We start from the raw sequence: 19,293 nt of genomic DNA on the forward strand, positions 1-19,293 counted from the left end.
GTTTTGCCAGCACCATCTGTTGAAGAGACTATCATTTCGCCATTGTATGTCCATGGCTCCTTTATCAAATATTAACTGACCACATATGTTTTTGTTAATGTCTGGAGTCTCTAATCTGTTCCACTGGTCTGTGGCTCTGTTCTTGTGCCAGTACCAAATTGTCTTGATTACTATGGCTTTGTGCTAGAGCTTGAAGTTGGGGAGTGAGATCCCCCCTACTTTATTCCTCTTTTTTAGGATTGCTTTGGCTATTCAGGGTCTTTGGTATTTCCATATGAATTTTTGAATTATTTGTTCTAATTCATTGAAGAATGTTGCTGGTAATTTGAGAGGGATTGCATCAAATCTGTATATTGCTTTGGGCAGGATGGCCATTTTGACAATATTAATTCTTCCTAGCCATGAGCATGGGATGAGTTTCCATTTATTAGTGTCCCCTTTAATTTCTCTTAAGAGTGACTTGTAGTTTTCAGAGTATAAGTCTTTCACTTCTTTGGTTAGGTTTATTCCTAGGTATTTTATTCTTTTTGATGCAATGGTGAATGGAATTGTTTTCCTGATTTCTCTTTCTGTTGATTCATTGTTAGTGTATAGGAAAGCTACAGATTTCTGTGTGTTAATTTTGTATCCTGCAACTTTGCTGTATTCTGATATCAGTTCTAGTAGTTTTGGAGTGGAGTCTTTAGGGTTTTTTATGTTACAGTATCATATCATCTGCAAATAGTGACAGTTTAACTTCTTCTTTACCAATCTGGATTCCTTGTATTTCTTTGTTTTGTCTGATTGCCGTGGCTAGGACCTCCAGTACTATGTTAAATAACAGTGGGGAGAGTGGGCATCCCTGTCTGGTTCCCGATCTCAGAGGAAATGCTTTCCGCTTCTCGCTGTTCAGTATAATGCTGGCTGTGGGTTTATCATATATGGCCTTTATTATGTTTAGGTACTCGCCCTCTATTCCCATTTTGCTGAGAGTTTTTATCATGAATGGATGTTGAATTTTGTCAAATGCTTTTTCAGCATCTATGGAGATGATCATGTGGTTTTTGTCTTTCTTTTTGTTGATGTGGTGGATGATGATGTTGGATTTTCGAATGTTGTACCATCCTTGCATCCCTGGGATGAATCCCACTTTGTCATGGTGTATGATCCTTTTGATACACTGTTGAATTCTGTTTGCTAATATTTTATTGAGTATTTTTGCATCTACATTCATCAGGGATATTGGTCTGTAATTTTCTTTTTTGGTGGGGTCTTTGCCTGGTTTTGGTATTAGGGTGATGTTGGCTTCATAGAATGAGTTTGGGAGTATTCCCTCTTTTTCTATTTTTTGGAACACTTTAAGGAGAATGGGTATTATGTCTTCTCTGTGTGTCTGATAAAATTCCGAGGTAAATCCGTCCGGCCCCGGGGTTTTGTTCTTGGGTAGTTTTTTGATTACCGTTTCAATTTCTTTGCTCGTAATTGGTTTGTTTAACTTTTGTGTTTCTTCCTTGGTAAGTCTTGGGAGGTTGTATTTTTCTAGGAAGTTGTCCATTTCTTCTAGGTTTTCCAGCTTGTTGGCATATAGGTTTTCATAGTAATCTTTAATAATTCTTTGTATTTCTGTGGAGTCTGTCGTGATTTTTCCATTCTCATTTCTGATTATGTTGATTTGTGTTGATTCTCTTTTTCTCTTAATAAGTTGGGCTAGAGGCTTATCTATTTTGTTTATTCTCTCAAAGAACCAGCTCTTGGTTTCGTTGATTTTTGCTATTGTTTTATTCTTCTCAATTTTGTTTATTTCTTCTCTGATCTTTATTATGTCCCTCCTTCTGCTGACTTTAGGCCTCATTTGTTCTTCTTTTTCCAGTTTCGATAATTGTGATGTTAGACTATACATTTGGGATTGTTCTTCCATCTTCAAGTGTGCCTGGATCACTATATACTTTCCTCTTAAGACTGCTTTCGCTGCGTCCCACAGAAGTTGGGGCTTAGTGTTGTTGTTGTCATTTGTTTCTATATATTCCTTGATCTCTATTTTGATTTGTTCATTGATCCATTGATTATTTAGTAGCATGTTGTTAAGCCTCCATGTGTTTGTGAGCCTTTTTGTTTTCTTTGTAGAATTTATTTCTAGTTTTATACCTTTGTGGTCTGAAAAATTGGTTGGTAGAATTTCAATATTTTGGAATTTACTGAGGCTCTTTTTGTGAGCTAGTATGTGGTCTATTCTGGAGAATGTTCCATGTGCACTTGAGAAGAATGTATATTCTGTTGCTTTTGGATGTAGAGTTCTATAGATGTCTATTAGGTCCATCTGTTCTAGGGTGTTGTTCAGTGCCTGTGTGTCCTTACTTATTTTCTGCCCGATGGATCTATCCTTTGGGGTGAGTGGTGTGTTGAAGTCTCCTAGAATGAATGCATTGCAGTCTATTTCCCTCTTTAGTTCTGTTAGTATTTGCCTCACATATGCTGGTGCTCCTGTATTGGGTGCATATATATTTAAAATGGTTATATCCTCTTGTTGGACTGAGCCCTTTATCATTATGTAGTATCCTTCTTTATCTCTTGTTACTTTCTTTGTTTTGAAGTCTATTTTGTCTGATATTAGTACTGCAACCCCTGTTTTCTTCTCACTGTTGTTTGCCTGAAATATGTTTTTACATCCCTTGGCTTTTAGTCTATGCTTGTCTTTGGGTTTGAGGTGAGTTTCTTGTAAGCAGCATATAGATGGGTCTTGCTTTTTTATCCATTCTATTACTCTGTGTCTTTTGATTGGTGCATTAAGTCCATTTACATTTAGGGTGACTATTGAGAGATATGTACTTATTGCCTTTGCAGGCTTTAGATTCGTGGTTACCAAAGGTTCAAGGTTAGCTTCTTTAGTATCTTACTGCCTAACTTAGCTCACTTATTGAGCTGTTATATACACTGTCTGGAGATTCTTTTCTTCTCTCCCTTCTTATTCCTCCTCCTCCATTCTTCATATGTTGTGTGTTTTGTTCTATGCTCTTTTTAGGAGTGCTCCCATCTAGAGCAGTCCCTGTAGGATGCCCTGTAGAGGTGGTTTATGGGAAGCAAAATCCCTCAGCTTTAGCTTGTCTGGGAATTGTTTAATCCCGCCATCATATTTTTTTTTTTTTTGGAACACTTCACGAATTTGCGTGTCATCCTTGCGCAGGGGCCATGCTAATCTTCTCTGTATCGTTCCAATTTTAGTATATGTGCTGCCGAAGCGAGCACCCCGCCATCATATTTAAATGATAGTCGTGCTGGATACAGTATCCTTGGTTCAAGGACCTTCTGTTTCATTGCATTAAGTATATCATGCCATTCTCTTCTGGCCTGTAGGGTTTCTGTCGAGAAGTCTGATGTTAGCCTGATGGGTTTTCCTTTATAGGTGACCTTTTTCTCTCTAGCTGCCTTTAAAACTCTTTCCTTGTCCTTGATCCTTGCCATTTTAATTACTATGTGTCTTGGTGTTGTCCTCCTTGGATCCTTTCTGTTGGGGGTTCTGTGTAATTCCATATTCTGTTCGATTATTTCCTCTCCCAGTTTGGGGAAGTTTTCAGCAATTATTTCTTCAAAGAGACTTTCTATCCCTTTTCCTCTTTCTTCTTCTTCTGGTACCCCTATAATACAAATATTATTCCTTTTGGTTTGGTCACATACTTCTCTTAGTGTTGTTTCATTCCTGGAGATCCTTTTATCTCTCTCTATGTCAGCTTCTATACGTTCCTGTTCTCTGGCTTCTATTCCTTCAATGGCCTCTTGCATCCTATCCATTCTGCTTATAAATCCTTCCAGGGATTGTTGCACTTCTGTGATCTCCTTCCTGACATCTGTGATCTCCCTCCGGACTTCATCCCACTGCTCTTGCATTTTTCTCTGCATCTCCATCAGCATGTTTATGATTTTTATTTTGAATTCTTTTTCAGGAAGACTGGTTAGGTCTGTCTCCTCTGGTGTTGTCTCTGTGATCTTGGTTTGCCTGTTGTCTCTGTGATCTTGGTTTGCCTGTAATTTTGCCTTTTCATGGTGATAGAGATAGTTTGCAGAGCTGGTACGAGTGATGTCTGGAAGAGCTTTCCTTCTTGTTGGTTTGTGGCCTTCCTCTCCTGGAAGAACAGCGACCTCTAGTGGCTTGTGCTGAGCAGCTGTGTGCAGACAGGGCTTCTGATTCCTGGCCTGCTGCTATGGAGTTTATCTCTGCTGTTATGGTGGGTGTGACCTGGCTCGGGCTGCTGCTCCAAAATGGTGGATCCTTGTTGGAGGGGGCACGGCTAGGAGGCTATTTATCTCCGTGAGGGGCCTCCGTGCTCCCTGCTGCCCAGGGGGTTAGAGTGCCCAGAGATCCCGAGATTCCCTGCCTCTGGAATAAGTGTCCCGCCCTGTCTCTTTAAGTATTCCAAAAAGCACTCACCAAAACAAAAGAACATCAACAAAAAATAAATAAATAAATAAATAAATAATTTTTTAAAAAAGCTGCTTTCTTTTCTTTGTCCTCAGGTGCCAGCCTCAGGGTCCCGCTCACCGGTCTTGCTGGCCTGTTTCCCTAGTATCCAGGACCCCACGCATGCACTGTGTCTGCGCTCTGGTCCGGATGGCTGGGGCTGGGTGTTCAGCAGTCCTGGGCTCCTTCTCCCTCCCGCTCAGTCCTCTCTCCTCCCGCCGGGAGCTGGGGGAGGGGTGCTCGGGTCCCGCCCGGCCGGGGCTTGTATCTTACCCCTTTCATGAGGCGCTGGGTTCTCGCAGGTGTGGATGTGGTCTGGATGTTGTCCTGTGTCCTCTTCTCTATTCTAGGCAGAGTTGTCTTTGTTGTATTTTCATAAATATATGTGGTTTTGGGAGGAGATTTCTGCTGCTCTACTCACACTGCCATCTTGGCTCCGCCCCTATGTCATGTTTTAAAAACAAATTTCAGCTATGTACTTTTTACAGAAGATGCCCCTAGAGGACCAGAACAATAAAAGGTTAAACTATGGAAAAGATAGATGGGAAATTAGTAACCAAAAGGAGTCACATGAAGTCCTATTAACATCAAAGAGCAATTCAGGAAAAACAGATTGCTAGAAATAGGGAAATTCACTGCATAATGATACATGATTCCGTTCACTGGAAAGATGTTTCGATTCTAAATTTGTGTGTGCCACATGAGTTTGTATATAGCCTCATTTGAAGCCAGACTGGCAAAATTAAAGAAAAAAACGTGTCAAGTCCGTAGTAGATTTTAACACATATATCATTAATCAGTAGATCAGAAGGACCAAAGAAAAATCAGAAAGAAAGAAATGTCAACAATTTAACTATTGAGCTTGTATACTGATGGACTTGACCACATCTGATGTCTGGAAAAGACACATTCCTTTCAAAAGACACACATGGATACTTACTGTGGTTGATGTACACTCAGAAATAAAGTTGGCCCCAGTATACTTCAAAGGATTGGGAACTTTGACCAAACTTTTTTTTTTGTTTCCCCAATTGCAAGTAAGTTATCAAACAAAGCCAATAAGATAATTAGAAAAATTCATTCACTTGGAAATTTAATAACACTTGTAATCAGCTCATGGGTCCATCGAGAAACTGTAAATTAAATTAGAAGATTTCATCATCTAACTTTTCATATGGGATGCGATACTTGGGAGGAAACAAAGTATTAAGTGCTTGCCTTTAAGAAAAATAAGTCTCAAAATAGAGCTAAGATCTAATGTAAAATGAAAGACCCACAGATATAGAAGGAAGGAAATTAAAAGAACAAATTCATGAAATTCAACAAATTTACAAAAAGAACAGCTCAACAAAGCAAAAACTTTGTGTTTGAAAATTTTATCTTTTTAAAGGCACAAATGAAATGGAATGAAAAAAACACATAAACCACAGAGGCTACAGAGAAAAGCAGACAAGAGGATATTAAGAAAAACTCTCCACACACTTCAAAACTTTGATATTAATGGATAACTACTTAGAATTTAGCAGAACATACTCAAGAAGAAGCACAAAGAATAATAGTTAACCTGTAAAAGAAATTTAAAGTCAGAAATTTTGCCATGAGGAAAGCATCATATCCAAATGGCAATATCTGATTGCTACCAAATAATTCAGGAAACAGACCGTTCCATCCTCACACAGAGAATGGAAAAGGCTCATTTTAAGAGATCAGCATAACCTTTGACACCTAAATGGATAAAATCAGAACCAGAAGGAAATAAGCCAGTATTTCCTCATGAACATGGATGCAGAAATTCCAAGCAAGTATTATCCAACCATATCCAACAATGAATTAAAAAAAAGATAAAGTTAGGTTTTATTGCAGGAATTTTGTCAATTAAGTTAGAATTTTAATACAGAATTCATATTAATAGATTAAAAAGAAAAGTTATGTCATCAGATTAAATAGAATTCAACATTCATATGCTATTTAAGAACTTTCTTAGTATGTTTTAAAATTACAGTAATTTCCCTGATAAAAGGTATCTACAAAGAATGTTCAGCAAACATACTTTACAGAAAAACATGGCAGGCACTTGAGGATTAGTAATGAAGCGACCACGTCTCCGTCGCCACCCTCCAATCTCCTTCCTTTAACATCACCCTGGGTTTTGAACCAGCCCAATAGTCAAGAAGAATAGAAGTTTTAAGGGTGGGAATGTCAAACGATACAGCCACTGTGGAAAACATGTATGGCAGTTCCTCAAAAATATTAAACAATTACTGTATGATACAGTAATACCATTTCTGGGCATATTCCCCCAAAATGAAAGCAAGGACATGAAGAGATATTTGTACACCCGGGTTCATAGCATTATTCACGACAGAAGGTGGAGGCCACCCAGCTGCCCATGGACAGGTGAATGGGTAAGTAAAATGGGGTATAAAATGCAATGGAGTATTTTTCAGCCTTAGAAGGGGAAGAAACTCTTGTCCGGGCTACAGTATGGATGGACCTTGAGGGCATGATGCTAAGTGAATAAGCCAGTCACAGAAAGACAAGCACTGTATGATTCCACTTGTACGAGGCGCCCAGAGTCATCGAATTCAAGCACGCAGAGTAGTCTGGTGGTTGCCAGGGGCTGGGGAGGGTACCAGGGGTTTGTTGTTTAACAGGGATAGTCTCAGTTTAGAAAGATGAACAGGTTCAGGGGTGGATGGTGGTGAGAGCTGCACAAAAATGCAAATGTCCTTAATGCCACTGAACTGTACACCTAAAAATAGTTAAAACAGATTTTATGTATGTTTTATCACAGATTTAAAAAGTTGTAAGGATTCCCAAGAAAAAGAATGACCTTTATATGCAGATGTTGTGATTGTCCATAAACACCTCTCCTAAAGCCAATTCTTGTTACTAAGCCCAGGGTTTGTTATTACCTATGGTTTCTGAATAGATGTTTCAAAGACTGCAAAATTGTGTATCATTTTTCTGAGAAAAAAAACTTCCCTGAGAGGGGTCTGTGACCCACAAAAGTATGAGAGCCATTCTGAGTGAAACCTCCCCGCACTGCTCATCCCCTACCGGCTGTAGGTGTGCATGGGTGTGAGCAGATCCCTCCTGGCCCGACGGCTCCCTACCGCATCTCCTTCCCCCCCTTTCCCCCCACCCACTCCATCCCCAGCAACTCTCCCTGTCCTTCCCTCAGGTGGTTTATATAATGTGAAGTATATCCTTTTATCTTTCCTGAGTTCATTCTTTTAATTTTTTAAGATACGTAAGGCTCTGAAATCAGCCAGTCTGGGTTTTCTTCTATGACCCTTCATTTCCTGAATGAGAATAGTAAACAGATCCAGCTAGCTGAGGGCCTGGAACCAGAAAAAGCCCTCAAACACCCATCAAATTGTTAGAATACTCCAAACCATGTTCTGTAGGTTTAAATAGTTCTCAACCAAAACTTCCTGCTGGTTTATGTCTTGCACTGAGTGTGGACTGGGTTGTGACAGACTGAAGACACCTGCTCAGTCCATGGCCTGCAGTGCGGGCTCTGGAAGGACAGCACGGGGGAGACAACGGGGTGGTGCCTCTCCAATGATGGCCCAGCTTCAGAGACAAGCAGGGAAAGGAAATGGTCGTCAGCTTAATTTTTATTCAAATGAATTCTGAGGCTTTTTAACAAAATGCTTTTATTTCTAATTTTAAATGAAATGCATTGTTAGGTACTTGCACAACACATCAAAAGGCATTTATATTCTTAGCTTTAATTCCTCCTTTCTGGTCACAGGAAGCAGGTAGGAAGTATCTAATGAAAGGAAGCACTCCAAAGACCAAGCAGCGTGGGCGCCGTGGAGAGGCCACGCCTGGTGCTGGCTAGTAGTCGTCGTAGTTGACGCTGGCCCCGTGCCTAAAGCTGTAGGGGCTCCGCGGGCCGATCGCAGCATCCTCGTCATAGTGCTGTTGGTAGGAATCGTAGTAGTCGTGTCCATTCCGATCTCTGTTTAGCCAGTAGGTGACATCATCTTCAAATTTCTGGAGAAAAAGAACAATAGAGAATGGACTTAAGGATACACACTCCCCCTGGACCACACCTTTGCCCTGGCTTCTCTCTGCAGCCAAGTCAGGCTGGGGCGTTGTTCTTCCATGATGAAGAGCCTGAATTTGCAACCCATTTTAGTGTTCCATGCTCAGCGGCCCATACAGCCAGCTGCAGAGTATGGATCCAAGCTATTTTCCCCAAAGGAATGCACACCCTTACCCTTAAAAACTTCTGTCATGTAAGTTTTAAATATAACCCAGACTTAAACATTTTTCTCTTTCTTGGTAAGTAACACAGACATCTACCAAATACAGGCACAGCCTGCGCCCAGGCGTGGTGCATGTCCTATTGAGGCAGATCTGTCTGTCTCCCCGTCCGATGCCCGACCAGGCCCACTCCTGCACCCAGAGCAGGTGCTTGACAAATGTTGGCTGCATTATACCAGCCACTGCACTGGCACATTTGAGCCACGGGGCAGGTATTTTGGGTACTTGTGATCAGACCCGTGGTGGTGGAGAGAACGTGCACAGTGCATTTACTAAGTCCACAGATACTGTTTAAGAGGGCACCGCACATCAGGCCATGGTCTGGGCACTGGAGGGCCACTCAAAACGAGTCCCAGATTGCCTACCTTGAAGAACCTTGCAGTCCCTGAGAGACACCCCAGTAGACAGGTGTAGTTAACACAAGTAAGGGAAGGACAGCTCAAGGGGAGTGGGAAGTGCAGAATGACATTCCCATTTACAGCCTGGGCAACTGTCTTGGCTGTTAACCCATTTTTTAAAGGAGAGATTTTTTTTTTGTTGCTGGTGAACGTGCAAGATGGATTTAGATTGGGACTTAGATGTGTTGATGCTCAGGACTGGGTGAGATTTTGTGTGAGGACAAAAAGGCAGGGAGCAGAGAGATGGCCTGAGGAGGGTCAAGCATGTCCAGAAGTTGGGGCTTTGGGTCCAGCTTTTCTGAAAGTGTGGCCAGTGGACCCCTGCATCCAAATTTCAAGGTACGCTGTGAAGTGCAGATTCTCAAGGCACCATGCCTCATCCCCAGATCGAACTTTCTAGTGGTTGCATCTGTCATCTACTTTTACTGTATATTGACTGCCAATGAACATTAATATCTGAGAACTCTGTGTTGTGCTCTGTGTGGCCACCCACCCACTTTGGATGAGCAATGGGCCAGACTGTGCCGGGCTGGAGAGATGACTCATGCCATTTGCTTAGCCTGGGGGCTCTGGCCTCTTCTAAGCATCCCCTCAGCCTCCACCTTGACCAGGAAAACACTTTCTTTTCTCACAACACTGCAGTTTTTCCCATAGTGAAATAATGTGGTTCCTTAGTTTTTCTCATTTTATGATCTTGTTTGAGGTTTTGGCATAAAGTGTATTTTTCAATACATTTTTTAAATGTTTTGTGAATACAGAACTAATACAGACTTGTATTTAGAAATCTATTTGTGGGTGCAGGGCAAAGGAAAAGGGGGATCATCATTCCATTGCCAAAGGCAACCACAAGTAGTGCTTGATACATTTCCTTCTGAACTTTTCTATGCATATAATCTTATTTGCTCCTCATCTTTATTCTGGTTTTGTTACCAATCATTATTTTGGTCATTTCTCCATGTTAAACTCTCATTTTAATAAACTGCAGATATTGGTAAATCAAAGAAATGCAAAATAGTAAGAGAGAACACAGTATTTCCGTCTATCAAAGAAGTATATTGTCAATGAAAAGACCAGATGCTGCTGAAGATACTAGAAAATTGGTGCTTTCACACGTTACTTAAGGGAACACACAACAGGCTTACAGGCCCTTCTATGTGAGTCTCCCTTTGCCCTAGTAACTCCACTGAGCCCGTTAATACTAAATACAGGACAAACTGTACACAAAAATGCAAATAACAGTACCTGCCTTTTGGTTTGTTATGAATGTTAATCTATATGTGTACTCACAATCATGCCTGGCACAGAGCTTGCCTATATGTGTTTAGCAATTTGCACACAAAAAATTATATATGAGTAGCAAAAAATTAGGGAACCACCCATATGTCCAGTGGGTCAGAAGGAGAGGAGTGTTATGATCTAGCTACATGGTTATTCTCTGCAGCCATTAAAAATGTTTCTGAAGAGTTTTCTTCACCTCTTGCCACATTTTATATACACCCTCTATTCACAGTGTGAATTGCAGGCTCACCTGCCCCAGCAGGAGATGCGGCCCCTCACCTGCCGCCTGGATGGCTGGCAGGCTGTGTCTACCCCATGACCAACCGACTTACTCCTGTGCCACAAAACTACTGCCCACCTACCTGGACACATGAATGAAACCATCTTCTCCCTCAAACGCACTGACATGTTTTCCAAGAAACATCTGTGAAGCCCCACCACTCAAGTCAGTGCTCATCTCTGTCCATTGTCCTCATGGGTCTAGCATTGACTTTGCTGTTCCTGACATTTTTTGAGGTAAGGCTGAAAATATGTTTGGGAGGTTGTGAGTTATTTTAAGGACACTCAGGCAAACTCTACAGATAAAAAGACTCCTAGGAAAATGAGATTCTCTATGAATCTAAGTCGCAGCCATTCTGGAGGGGGATGTCTCTGGAATTCTTCCCAGCCGTGCTCGGGAAAGACTCTCATTTGGGGTAGTGTGACGGGAAATTCGAGCTGAGTCCTTATACAGATGGGAATAGAGTCTAACGCCTGGAGAGCACTTGGCATACGATGGACCTAAGCCTTTGGAGTGAAAGGGAAGCCTGATTTTCTCTGTCGTTTGCACAAGCCAAGCCCGGTCCCCACTCCACCGTGCAGGAAGCCAGGCCTCCGGCAGGTGAGAACACCCACCGCCTCGTCAAAGCCCATGTAAAGGAACTGTTGGTACCACTGCTGGACCTCCGGCCGGCTCCGGTCCCACAGCTGCCGCTTCTGGCGCCTCAGGCCGCTGAGGAATTCCTTGGCTTTGCTCTCCTCGGCAGCCACGCTGGTCTCAGCTGGAGCAGGTGCTGAAATGAGTGATTTATTTTCTTACTGGGGGCGGGGGAGGTTCTCTAATGTTCATCTGCTCCCCAGTCCCACCACATATACATGGTCTGGCTTCTGCTCCGTTCTGACATGGCGTGTGATGACAGGCTGCCCCACATCACCAGTCTCCCTGCTGCCTGTGAGTCAGTTCTCCAGGGGCATGGCTGTGAAAGGGACCCGGGCGAGCCTTCAGTCTCTAGGGCCCAGGCATCACACGAAGGGTAGCTCACCCCTGCAGCCACTCACCGTGCCTACCCCTTGGGCTCTGCATTCAGAAAACAACGGTTTGCTGTATATGCAAACGAGGGCACTGTGCCTGCTCAGGAAACTAGAAAGGAAAAGCACAGGAGGGTGAGGCCAAGCCCGGGACCCAGGCCAGCCTAGTGATAAAGCTTCTCACAGCAGCTCACTGGGACCCTGGTGCCACCTTGGGCCACCATCTCTGAGCCTCATGGACCACGGACGAGCTGGCTGAGACTGGGAAGGTCCTGCCCCTTGCTTTACCATGTCCGCTATTGCCTTTCCATCATGGTCCCAGCTACTGGAAGGGCAGGGTTGCTGCAGGATGTGCTCAGGAAAGCAGCCATGCCCCAGGCTGGCCCCTGCTGTCTGGCTTTGCATCTGTCCCCTCATCTGGCATGCTGGAAGGGCAGTCCCCATCTTAGCGTGGTCATGAAGGGTGCACAGGTTATGGGAGTAAAGGGCCCTGTGTGTTCATTGGTACCTAGATAGAGGATTTGTTTCCTCACCTCTTGTTTGTCTATTTCCCTCGGGGCCTATTATACTCTTGTACACAGTTAGTGCTCAGTACGTGTCTCAACTTGAATAAAAGCTGAGATGTACCCCAGGAGTTGGGATTATCTCGATGGTTTGCTCTCTGGCCCCCACTTTGGCCGGCCTGCAAGAGCTTCCCACTGCGGCTCACAGAGCAGGGCCATCTGTCAGGGTGGACCAGGGCCTTGCGAGCAGTGGAGGTGCTAGGAAGGATGCTGAGAGCCCTCCAGGAGTCCCCAGCCCCAGGAGGGGCCTTGTGTGGTCAGCACCTGGGCAGACACCTGGGGGCTTCACTGGGAAGCATGGGAGTAAGTGCTGGGCACCCACGTCAGGGAGCAGACATCAGCTTATTAGCCTTCCCGTTAACTAAGGGGGTGAAGAATAAGTGTTCACATCAGAAATGCAGTCACACTTCCTAATATCTGAGGAATGGATAACTTCTTCATATTATAGGTGAAGATGAACATGCAAAGGAGAGTGGCATTCCCAGAGCACACAGCTGGAATGGCTGGTCTGACTGATTACAGCAGGCCCAGAGCTCCTAGTGTGGGGCTCCCAGACTGTTCTGTTTCCTATGAACATTTTTGCTGTCTACCACGTTTATCTGAGGGGTATTTTCACAGCAGGTGTTAGTAACAAAACGTTTTTTCTTGCCTAACCCTGCCCCAAAGCTAATTGGATATAGAGTACCACAACAGTACTTTTCTGCATGCACCCTGCCAACTGTCTTATGTGCTCTAAATTCAGACATGTGCTCTAAAGGGCATCATGGTTCTGAAATACACAGCATTCAATTAACATTATAATGCTGTTTGTTTTATTTTTGAGTCCATACTGACAGTTCTCAGAAAAACAACCTTCAAACATTTACCAGCAATAATATTTACCTAGTAAAAAAGCACACCACATACCCACAGAATAAGCCCTTCAGACCTGCTAGCCTTTTAAGGAGTAAACACTTCTGATTTTCCAAATACAAGACTCCAATGAGCACATTCAGCATTGCCATTTTATTTTAATCAACTTAAGAATGCAACCCTTATCCACTTGGGGTATATTTACCTTCCCATTTTTGAAGCATCAGCTTGAGTTTATTTCCACTTACGCCACCTAAAGGAATGGAAATAGAAATCCTTTCAGAGTTGCACTTTACCTTTTAAAATGCAGAAATCAGAGCTGGAAAAATCACCGCATTCCCCATCTGTATTTGGCAGCTTGGTAGGATCACAGTATTTAATGCTTGTTGCATTCCCTGTCCTCCAGGAAGGACAATTCAGGCTTCGCATGGCTTACCCTGGTGACAGTGCCCATGGCTGGCCAAGGGAGTTGGGATGTGAACTAGGCCCTAGGAAAACTGACATTGTTCTTTCTGCCCTTCTTATGTCTTATCCTGAGAGCCAGCCATTTGTCATATATACCTTCCTGCAGACTGTCACCTTTCATAGCTCAGTGGACTGAATAATGTCCCCCCAAAATTTATGTCCACCCAGAACCGTGGAATGTGAACTTATTTGGAAATAGGGTATTTACAGACATACTAGCTAAGAACCAAGAGGTTATCTCACACTGGATTTAAGGTGGCCTCTAAATCTAGTAAGTGGTGCCCCTGTAAGAGGAAAAGGGGACACAGAGGAGGCAGCAGGTGAAGCTGGAGCAGGCAGAAATTAGAGTCAGGCTGTCACAAGCCAAGGAACCCCCCCTTATCACTAAAGATTCAGCCCAGTTCTAGCTAGCCTGATCATCTTGTAATCAGGCATCATTTGTGTTATTTTTATTCAGTTCTAAAAGTGTTTCTAATCAGCCCAATCATTTTAATAGAAAATAGCATGTCTGCTGAATAGAACACCCACCTCCACCTGGTGGGCTGGTCTGATGATTTCAGATGCCTCTGATCCCCAAGTGCTACATGGGGTATAAGTCTTGTCCTGTGAGGGGGTAGCCCTCCTGGGGAAAAGCCCGTCTCCTAAATAGTGAGCAGAGCACGTTCAGGGGTAAGGAGCTGGTCTGGCCCCAGGATGGAGACTCTCACTGAGGGCAGGGGGCAGGTCCTTAGCCCAGGGCCCCCGCATCCATGGGCAGGTCCCAAGGCCTGTGCTTGCATCTGCCAAGGTACAGTTTTCTGGGAACAGGAGCCATAGCCTTTGGCAGACTTAACAGTGTCTGAGACCCAAATAAGATTAAGAATCCCTGCTTAAAGAATTTACAATGCAGTTGGGAAAAAGCAAACACATTGTTAGCCAAAGGTCACAAACAGGCTGCCCACAGCTGCACTTTACTTGCATGCATTTTATTAGTGTGTCCAGTGTTTACAAAACTGGAATTCACATGCCTCTGGGCCCAAGTCACTCAGCACACCCATGGTCCCTAAACAGCCACTTCACCTATCAGCCCCGTCAGTGTATGTGGGTGCTACCTACCTACAGGTAGAGTAGGGGTGCCAGCCAGGGAGCCTGATGTGGGAAGACTCTTGAGGGACCAGGGTCTTTTGTTGTTGTTGTTGCATCATACATGTATTACCAACACCCTCCAAAACTGGCACAGGGATTAAAACTAAAAATCCATCACACTACTTAGTAAAGCATTACTATGAACTGTCATGAAAAATGTACAAACTCTGTTAAAAATTTACCAAGCCGTCAAATGATCTGGTTAGAGATATTTAGTATATGTGCACTTAAAAATATATGTTTACTGCCACAGTGGAGTATGATTTGAGAAATGATTCCAAAAGTGATTCAGCAAATGATTGCCAAAAACACCCCTGTAAACTTGCATAATCTGAAGCACACAGCAAAATGAGGTGACCAACTGTACTAACAGGGACAAACCAGCTTTCCAATGATGGCCTGATGCTGTATGTGAAAAACAGTCTTGTCAGGGAGTTGGTAGGTCTCTCTTAAATATCACAAGAGGTGCTGAAGTCCTGGGGAGCAAGTCCTGGTGTCCTAACACTTCCCTAGAAGGCTGGGCATCTACTGTGCAAGAGGGTGGGGGGCCCTGAGACAGAAGTGCAGCTGTCAGAGTTCAGTGGCTGTCGCTGTCTATGCTCACGGCAGTCTACAGTGATGTGGTTATTTAAAAAGCAATTGCAATTTTAGGCCACGTTAATAAAAGAATAGCAAATTGAGAAAAGAACATAATTGTCTCATCTCTGTTCCATCACTACCTCTGTTGTTTGGCTCAGTTCAGGACGTCCTGTTGCAGGTCACAGATAGGCTGGAGCTGTGGTCGAGGAAAGGGTCCAGGGAGGGAAGGCCCCAAACATGTATTACATGAGAAAAACTTAGAGGCATTTCCATGTTTAACCTAGAGAAATGGAACTTCTGGGAGGAGAACCATGGCTCTAAGGGTCCACTGGGCCATTGAAGAGGGCAGGAAGTTGGTTCCCAATACCTGGACAGCCATCCAAAGATGAAATGTCACCCCGAGAGGTTCCCCATCAAGAGTTGCTGGAGGCATCTGAGCATTAATCAGCAGGGAGGTGTGCTTGCAAGACTCCCTTAGAGGGACTGTTTAATTAGATGGGCTGGCGCCACTCTTGAAGGCTGTGCTTCCCTTCCAACAGTAAGTCCAAGAAGAAATCTATGAAAACGTTTGTTGAAGCAGGCAGCTACGTTCCTCGGTACCAATATCAGCATTCATTAATATCTTAATGTTTGCTCATCTCTAACAACCCACAGGGTCACACATACAGAACTGTACCTCCAACTGTGTGCCTTCTGTGAAAGCACTTACAGTGAAGGAGTAAATGTAGCCTGATGCTGAAGTAGTAGACACAGGGCTTAGGCATTTGCCAGGAGGCTGCAATTTATTGCAGCAAATGTGTGTCACTGCTGCTCCAGAAATGAAAACCCCACCAAATCTCAGCTATCCAAGTGCAAAGCAGGGATAAGTCCTAAATTATGAATCATTAATGTTGCCTCTGCCAATTACTACACAGTGAACTATCAATATTAATACATATAATTGGATGACACACTAAATTAGTTTGGAGAAAGGAATAAAGAACAAATGAATAGCTGTGATTTTTTTCCTGTAGTAGTTTTTAGCCCAACATCACCTGTCACTATTCCTAGGCTGTGATAATAGGCACTCCTGAATTTATCAAATCAAGTTACCTGCTGTTAGGTTCCCCAACACATTGAGAATTGCAGGATGCCTCCTTTGAAGGAGTTAACAACTACTAATAAATTGATCAAGAAGGGGCAGTGATCATTTTCTCCATTAAATGTTATTAGGTGTCATACAGAGTCACCTGTATGCTTTTCATAGATATGAAGATTTTCATTTGATATCTTATGTTCATATTCCAGCTCAATGACAATATTTTAAATGACTTTCACTATGTTCTTGGTATGAACAATATAAAATACAACCTGAAAAGGAATGGCTTATAGCCAAGGCTCACTCACTTCACTCAGACATGCTTCTTAAAATGGGAGGAACAAAGCAGAGAGGTAAAGAAATCACATAACAGCAAATACTGATTAGCCTCTCTTGCGGTGGTAGTTTAGAACAGCAGTGATGCCCCCCCACACACACTGGAACTGGTCCCCTGCTGTTCCCCCAGACCCAGGGTTCTGGCCTCAGGGCTCCTGCTGCCTGTCCGCTCCCTGCCCTCCATGGAGAGCCTGGGTTTCCACACCTGATTTGAAGAGGCACAGTACAGAAGCTGAGCAATCAAGAGAGCCTCATTTCCATTAGACGGCGCCCAGCAGCTTTGCAGTGGGAAAAGCACCGGCTTCAGGGGCTCGGCCAAGTCACTGCACACCTCCCAACCCTGGTCCCCTTTGCAATTGGCCGGGGATCACGATACCTGCCTGTCCAAGCTGAGCCTGAGCCTTCACGGTGCCCCTGCACACAGGAGGCCACTGGCGACTCAAGAGGCAGGCAATATGGTCAGGACAAAACGTATTATTTTCAGATGGCCCTTCTTAAGCTGGGGTCTGTGGACTCACAGGGTTCAGATGTCTGCACACCCACCGAACTGCTTCATTTTGGGCGTGTGTGTGTGTGAATGTAGATGTTTTATTGGGAACGAACCTGTAACTTTCAGCGGCTTCACTGAGGCTCATGCAGCAGAGAAGGGTAAGGATTTCTCCTTAGGAGTGCCCCCATCTGGACTGTGAGCCTGCTGGCAGCTCTGCAGACCTGGAACTTGCCCCGTTTGGAGAGCGACTGGGAGGGAATCTCGGTGATGAAGCCTAAAGCTCCCTCAGGCCTGGAGGGCAGGCCCCGCCCAAAGCTCCCCAAACCCCTTTGCCCCTGACATTAGGCTCCAAACTCCTCTTGTCCCTCCTTCAGACTTTTCGTTCTCATTCTTTCTCAAGGTTTCCACGTACATCTGAGACCCTGCCCTTGGTCCTGGTACTCTGTCCGCTGCCCAAGCGTGCTACTCCCCCTCCTGCAAGCGCAAAACCCAAGACCCCTATCACCCCTCGCCCGCGCGCAGGATGGGTCCCTAGGCCCACCCCGTCACTGATCTGCCTCCGCGACGCCCCGGCGGCGCCAACTTACCTGGGCCCAGGCACAGCGTCAGGAGCAGCGCCAGCGCGGTCATGGCCAGGACGGCGGGCCGCGCAGAGGAGGCGGCCATGGTGGCGCGGGGCGGCAAGAGGGCCACGTGTGCTCCGCTCGCGGCTCGCGGGAGGACTGGGCGCGGAGAGGGGCGCGGGCGGCGGACGCTCTCTGCGAACCTGCGGGGCGGGACCTGCCTGCCTGCCCGGCGGGCGCCAAGCCAACGAGCAGGGCCCAGCGGCCGCGCCAGCCCCCTGCTCCCGGCGCGGTGCCAGAGCCCCGAGGACCGCAGCAGGGCGGCCCGGGGAGGGCCGCGGACATCAGCGGATGAGGGCTGCGGGCCAGGGGACGGGGTGGGAGACCAGCCGGCCGCGCCGCCGCGCTCGCCGCGGGGGCAGAGGGGCCTTGGGAATGGCTTCATTGGATTCCTCTGGCAGCGCTGTGCTCGGGGATACTGTGAAAGGCTCAGAGACGCCACAGTGCGGGCTCGGAGCTGCAGTCAGCCCAGGAAAACGTCCCGCTCCAAGCCACGCCGCTAGGAAAGCCTGTGGAAACCAGGAGGGCCGCGCTCTGGAGGTGCGGGCAGGGCAGCGCGCCCCCCTGCGCTCTGGCAGCCGCGAGCCCCTGCACGGCCCCCACGTGAGGCTGGAGGGGAGCGCACCGGGCCTCCCAGGCCCGCCCTGCTCGCGTGCAGAGGACGCCGAAGGGCGGGGTGCCGTGGGGAGCGACACGGGAGCGATTTGTCCCAGCTGCCCTTGGGCAGGCCCCTACCTGATCCCCCTGGGCGCCCGCCACAGAGCGGCCCCTGTGTGATTACCTCCCGTTAGGAGCCCTTCCCGCCGAAGGTCTGGTCTGGCCTGGGCTGCTGCCTCCCTTCCTCGTCTGGTTTCTCGTGTTCCCCACCTTCCAGTGGTGGGTGCCCTCCACCTCACCGTGTCATCGGCCCTCCCTGCAAGGCGGCGGGGTCTCCAGCGGGCAGTGGGAATGAGGACGCTGACCTTGAGCTGGAACAGGGAGATGCCGGGCCAAGGAAGAGTGTCAAGTGGCTGTGAGGACCCCTAAGACCGGCTGCACCGGCTTCCCGAGGCGCCGGAGGGGAAAGGTAATGTGCAACAGCAAACGATTGCAGGGAGGGTCTTACCCTTGGGGAAACTGCTGAAGGGGGGACGATGAAAAAGCAACAAAAAGCACAAAATATTTACCTTTGCCCAGGACGAGACATCTATTATTAGGAAGAAAATCAGAGCAAACAGAAAGTCAACATGCTGTTTGGACTGGTTCACAGTATACATTAAAAATATTAACTATAATCTCTCATTTACCTTTTGGAAACATCCCCCCTCACTGTGTGTCTGAGACAGTATTTGCTGATGTAACATGTAAATTCTCATCTCTTAACTAGATTTTGATCAGAACGGAGTTCATGTGGTCAATAAGGACAGCAGCCACCCCCCTGGACAGTTTCTTTTGGAACCAGGCCTACATTTCAAGCTCTCACACCTGTCCCTTGTTCCCATTAGCAGCTGAAAATGCAGAGTGGCAATT

General features: G+C 45.6%; 1 protein-coding gene and 1 non-coding gene across 3 annotated transcripts; both read right to left on the reverse strand.

Annotated features, from left to right (window-relative positions):
• Nucleotides 1–3,115: 3,115 nt before the first annotated feature.
• LOC140844607 (U6 spliceosomal RNA) lies at nucleotides 3,116–3,222 on the reverse strand. The gene has a single exon (XR_012123165.1). It is a non-coding gene; the product is annotated as a U6 spliceosomal RNA (small nuclear RNA).
• A 4,855-nt stretch (nucleotides 3,223–8,077) lies between these two features.
• On the reverse strand, nucleotides 8,078–18,421 carry ECRG4 (ECRG4 augurin precursor). Of its 2 annotated transcripts, none has more exons than XM_017677231.3 (4): nucleotides 17,749–18,329; nucleotides 13,294–13,341; nucleotides 11,281–11,438; nucleotides 8,078–8,437 (listed from the first exon to the last, which is right to left on the reverse strand). In XM_017677231.3, the coding sequence occupies exons 1-4, from the start codon at nucleotides 18,167–18,169 to the stop codon at nucleotides 8,279–8,281; spliced, it is 786 nt and encodes a 261-aa protein (XP_017532720.2). In that variant the 5' UTR covers nucleotides 18,170–18,329; the 3' UTR covers nucleotides 8,078–8,278. The 2 variants fall into 2 exon arrangements, with proteins under 2 accessions (XP_017532720.2, XP_073094969.1); XM_073238868.1 differs by lacking the exon at nucleotides 8,078–8,437 and adding an exon at nucleotides 10,764–10,908 and having other exon boundaries at nucleotides 11,318–11,438; nucleotides 17,749–18,421.
• Between the last annotated feature and the right edge of the window lie 872 nt (nucleotides 18,422–19,293).

The sequence above is a fragment of the Manis javanica genome, chromosome 1, assembly GCF_040802235.1.
Source record: "Manis javanica isolate MJ-LG chromosome 1, MJ_LKY, whole genome shotgun sequence".
NCBI classification, from domain to species: Eukaryota; Metazoa; Chordata; class Mammalia; order Pholidota; family Manidae; genus Manis; species Manis javanica.

Excerpts from the sequence above, each read along its gene's own strand:
- ECRG4 (XM_017677231.3), bottom strand. The coding sequence starts at position 18,169 with ATGAAGCCATTCCCAAGGCCCCTCTGCCCCCGCGGCGAGCGCGGCGGC. Across the intron at positions 11,439-13,293 it reads GATGCTTCAAAAATGGGAAG|CACCTGCTCCAGCTGAGACC; the intron begins GTAAATATACCC and ends CACTCATTTCAG. Across the intron at positions 8,438-11,280 it reads ACATGGGCTTTGACGAGGCG|AAATTTGAAGATGATGTCAC; the intron begins GTGGGTGTTCTC and ends CTTTTTCTCCAG.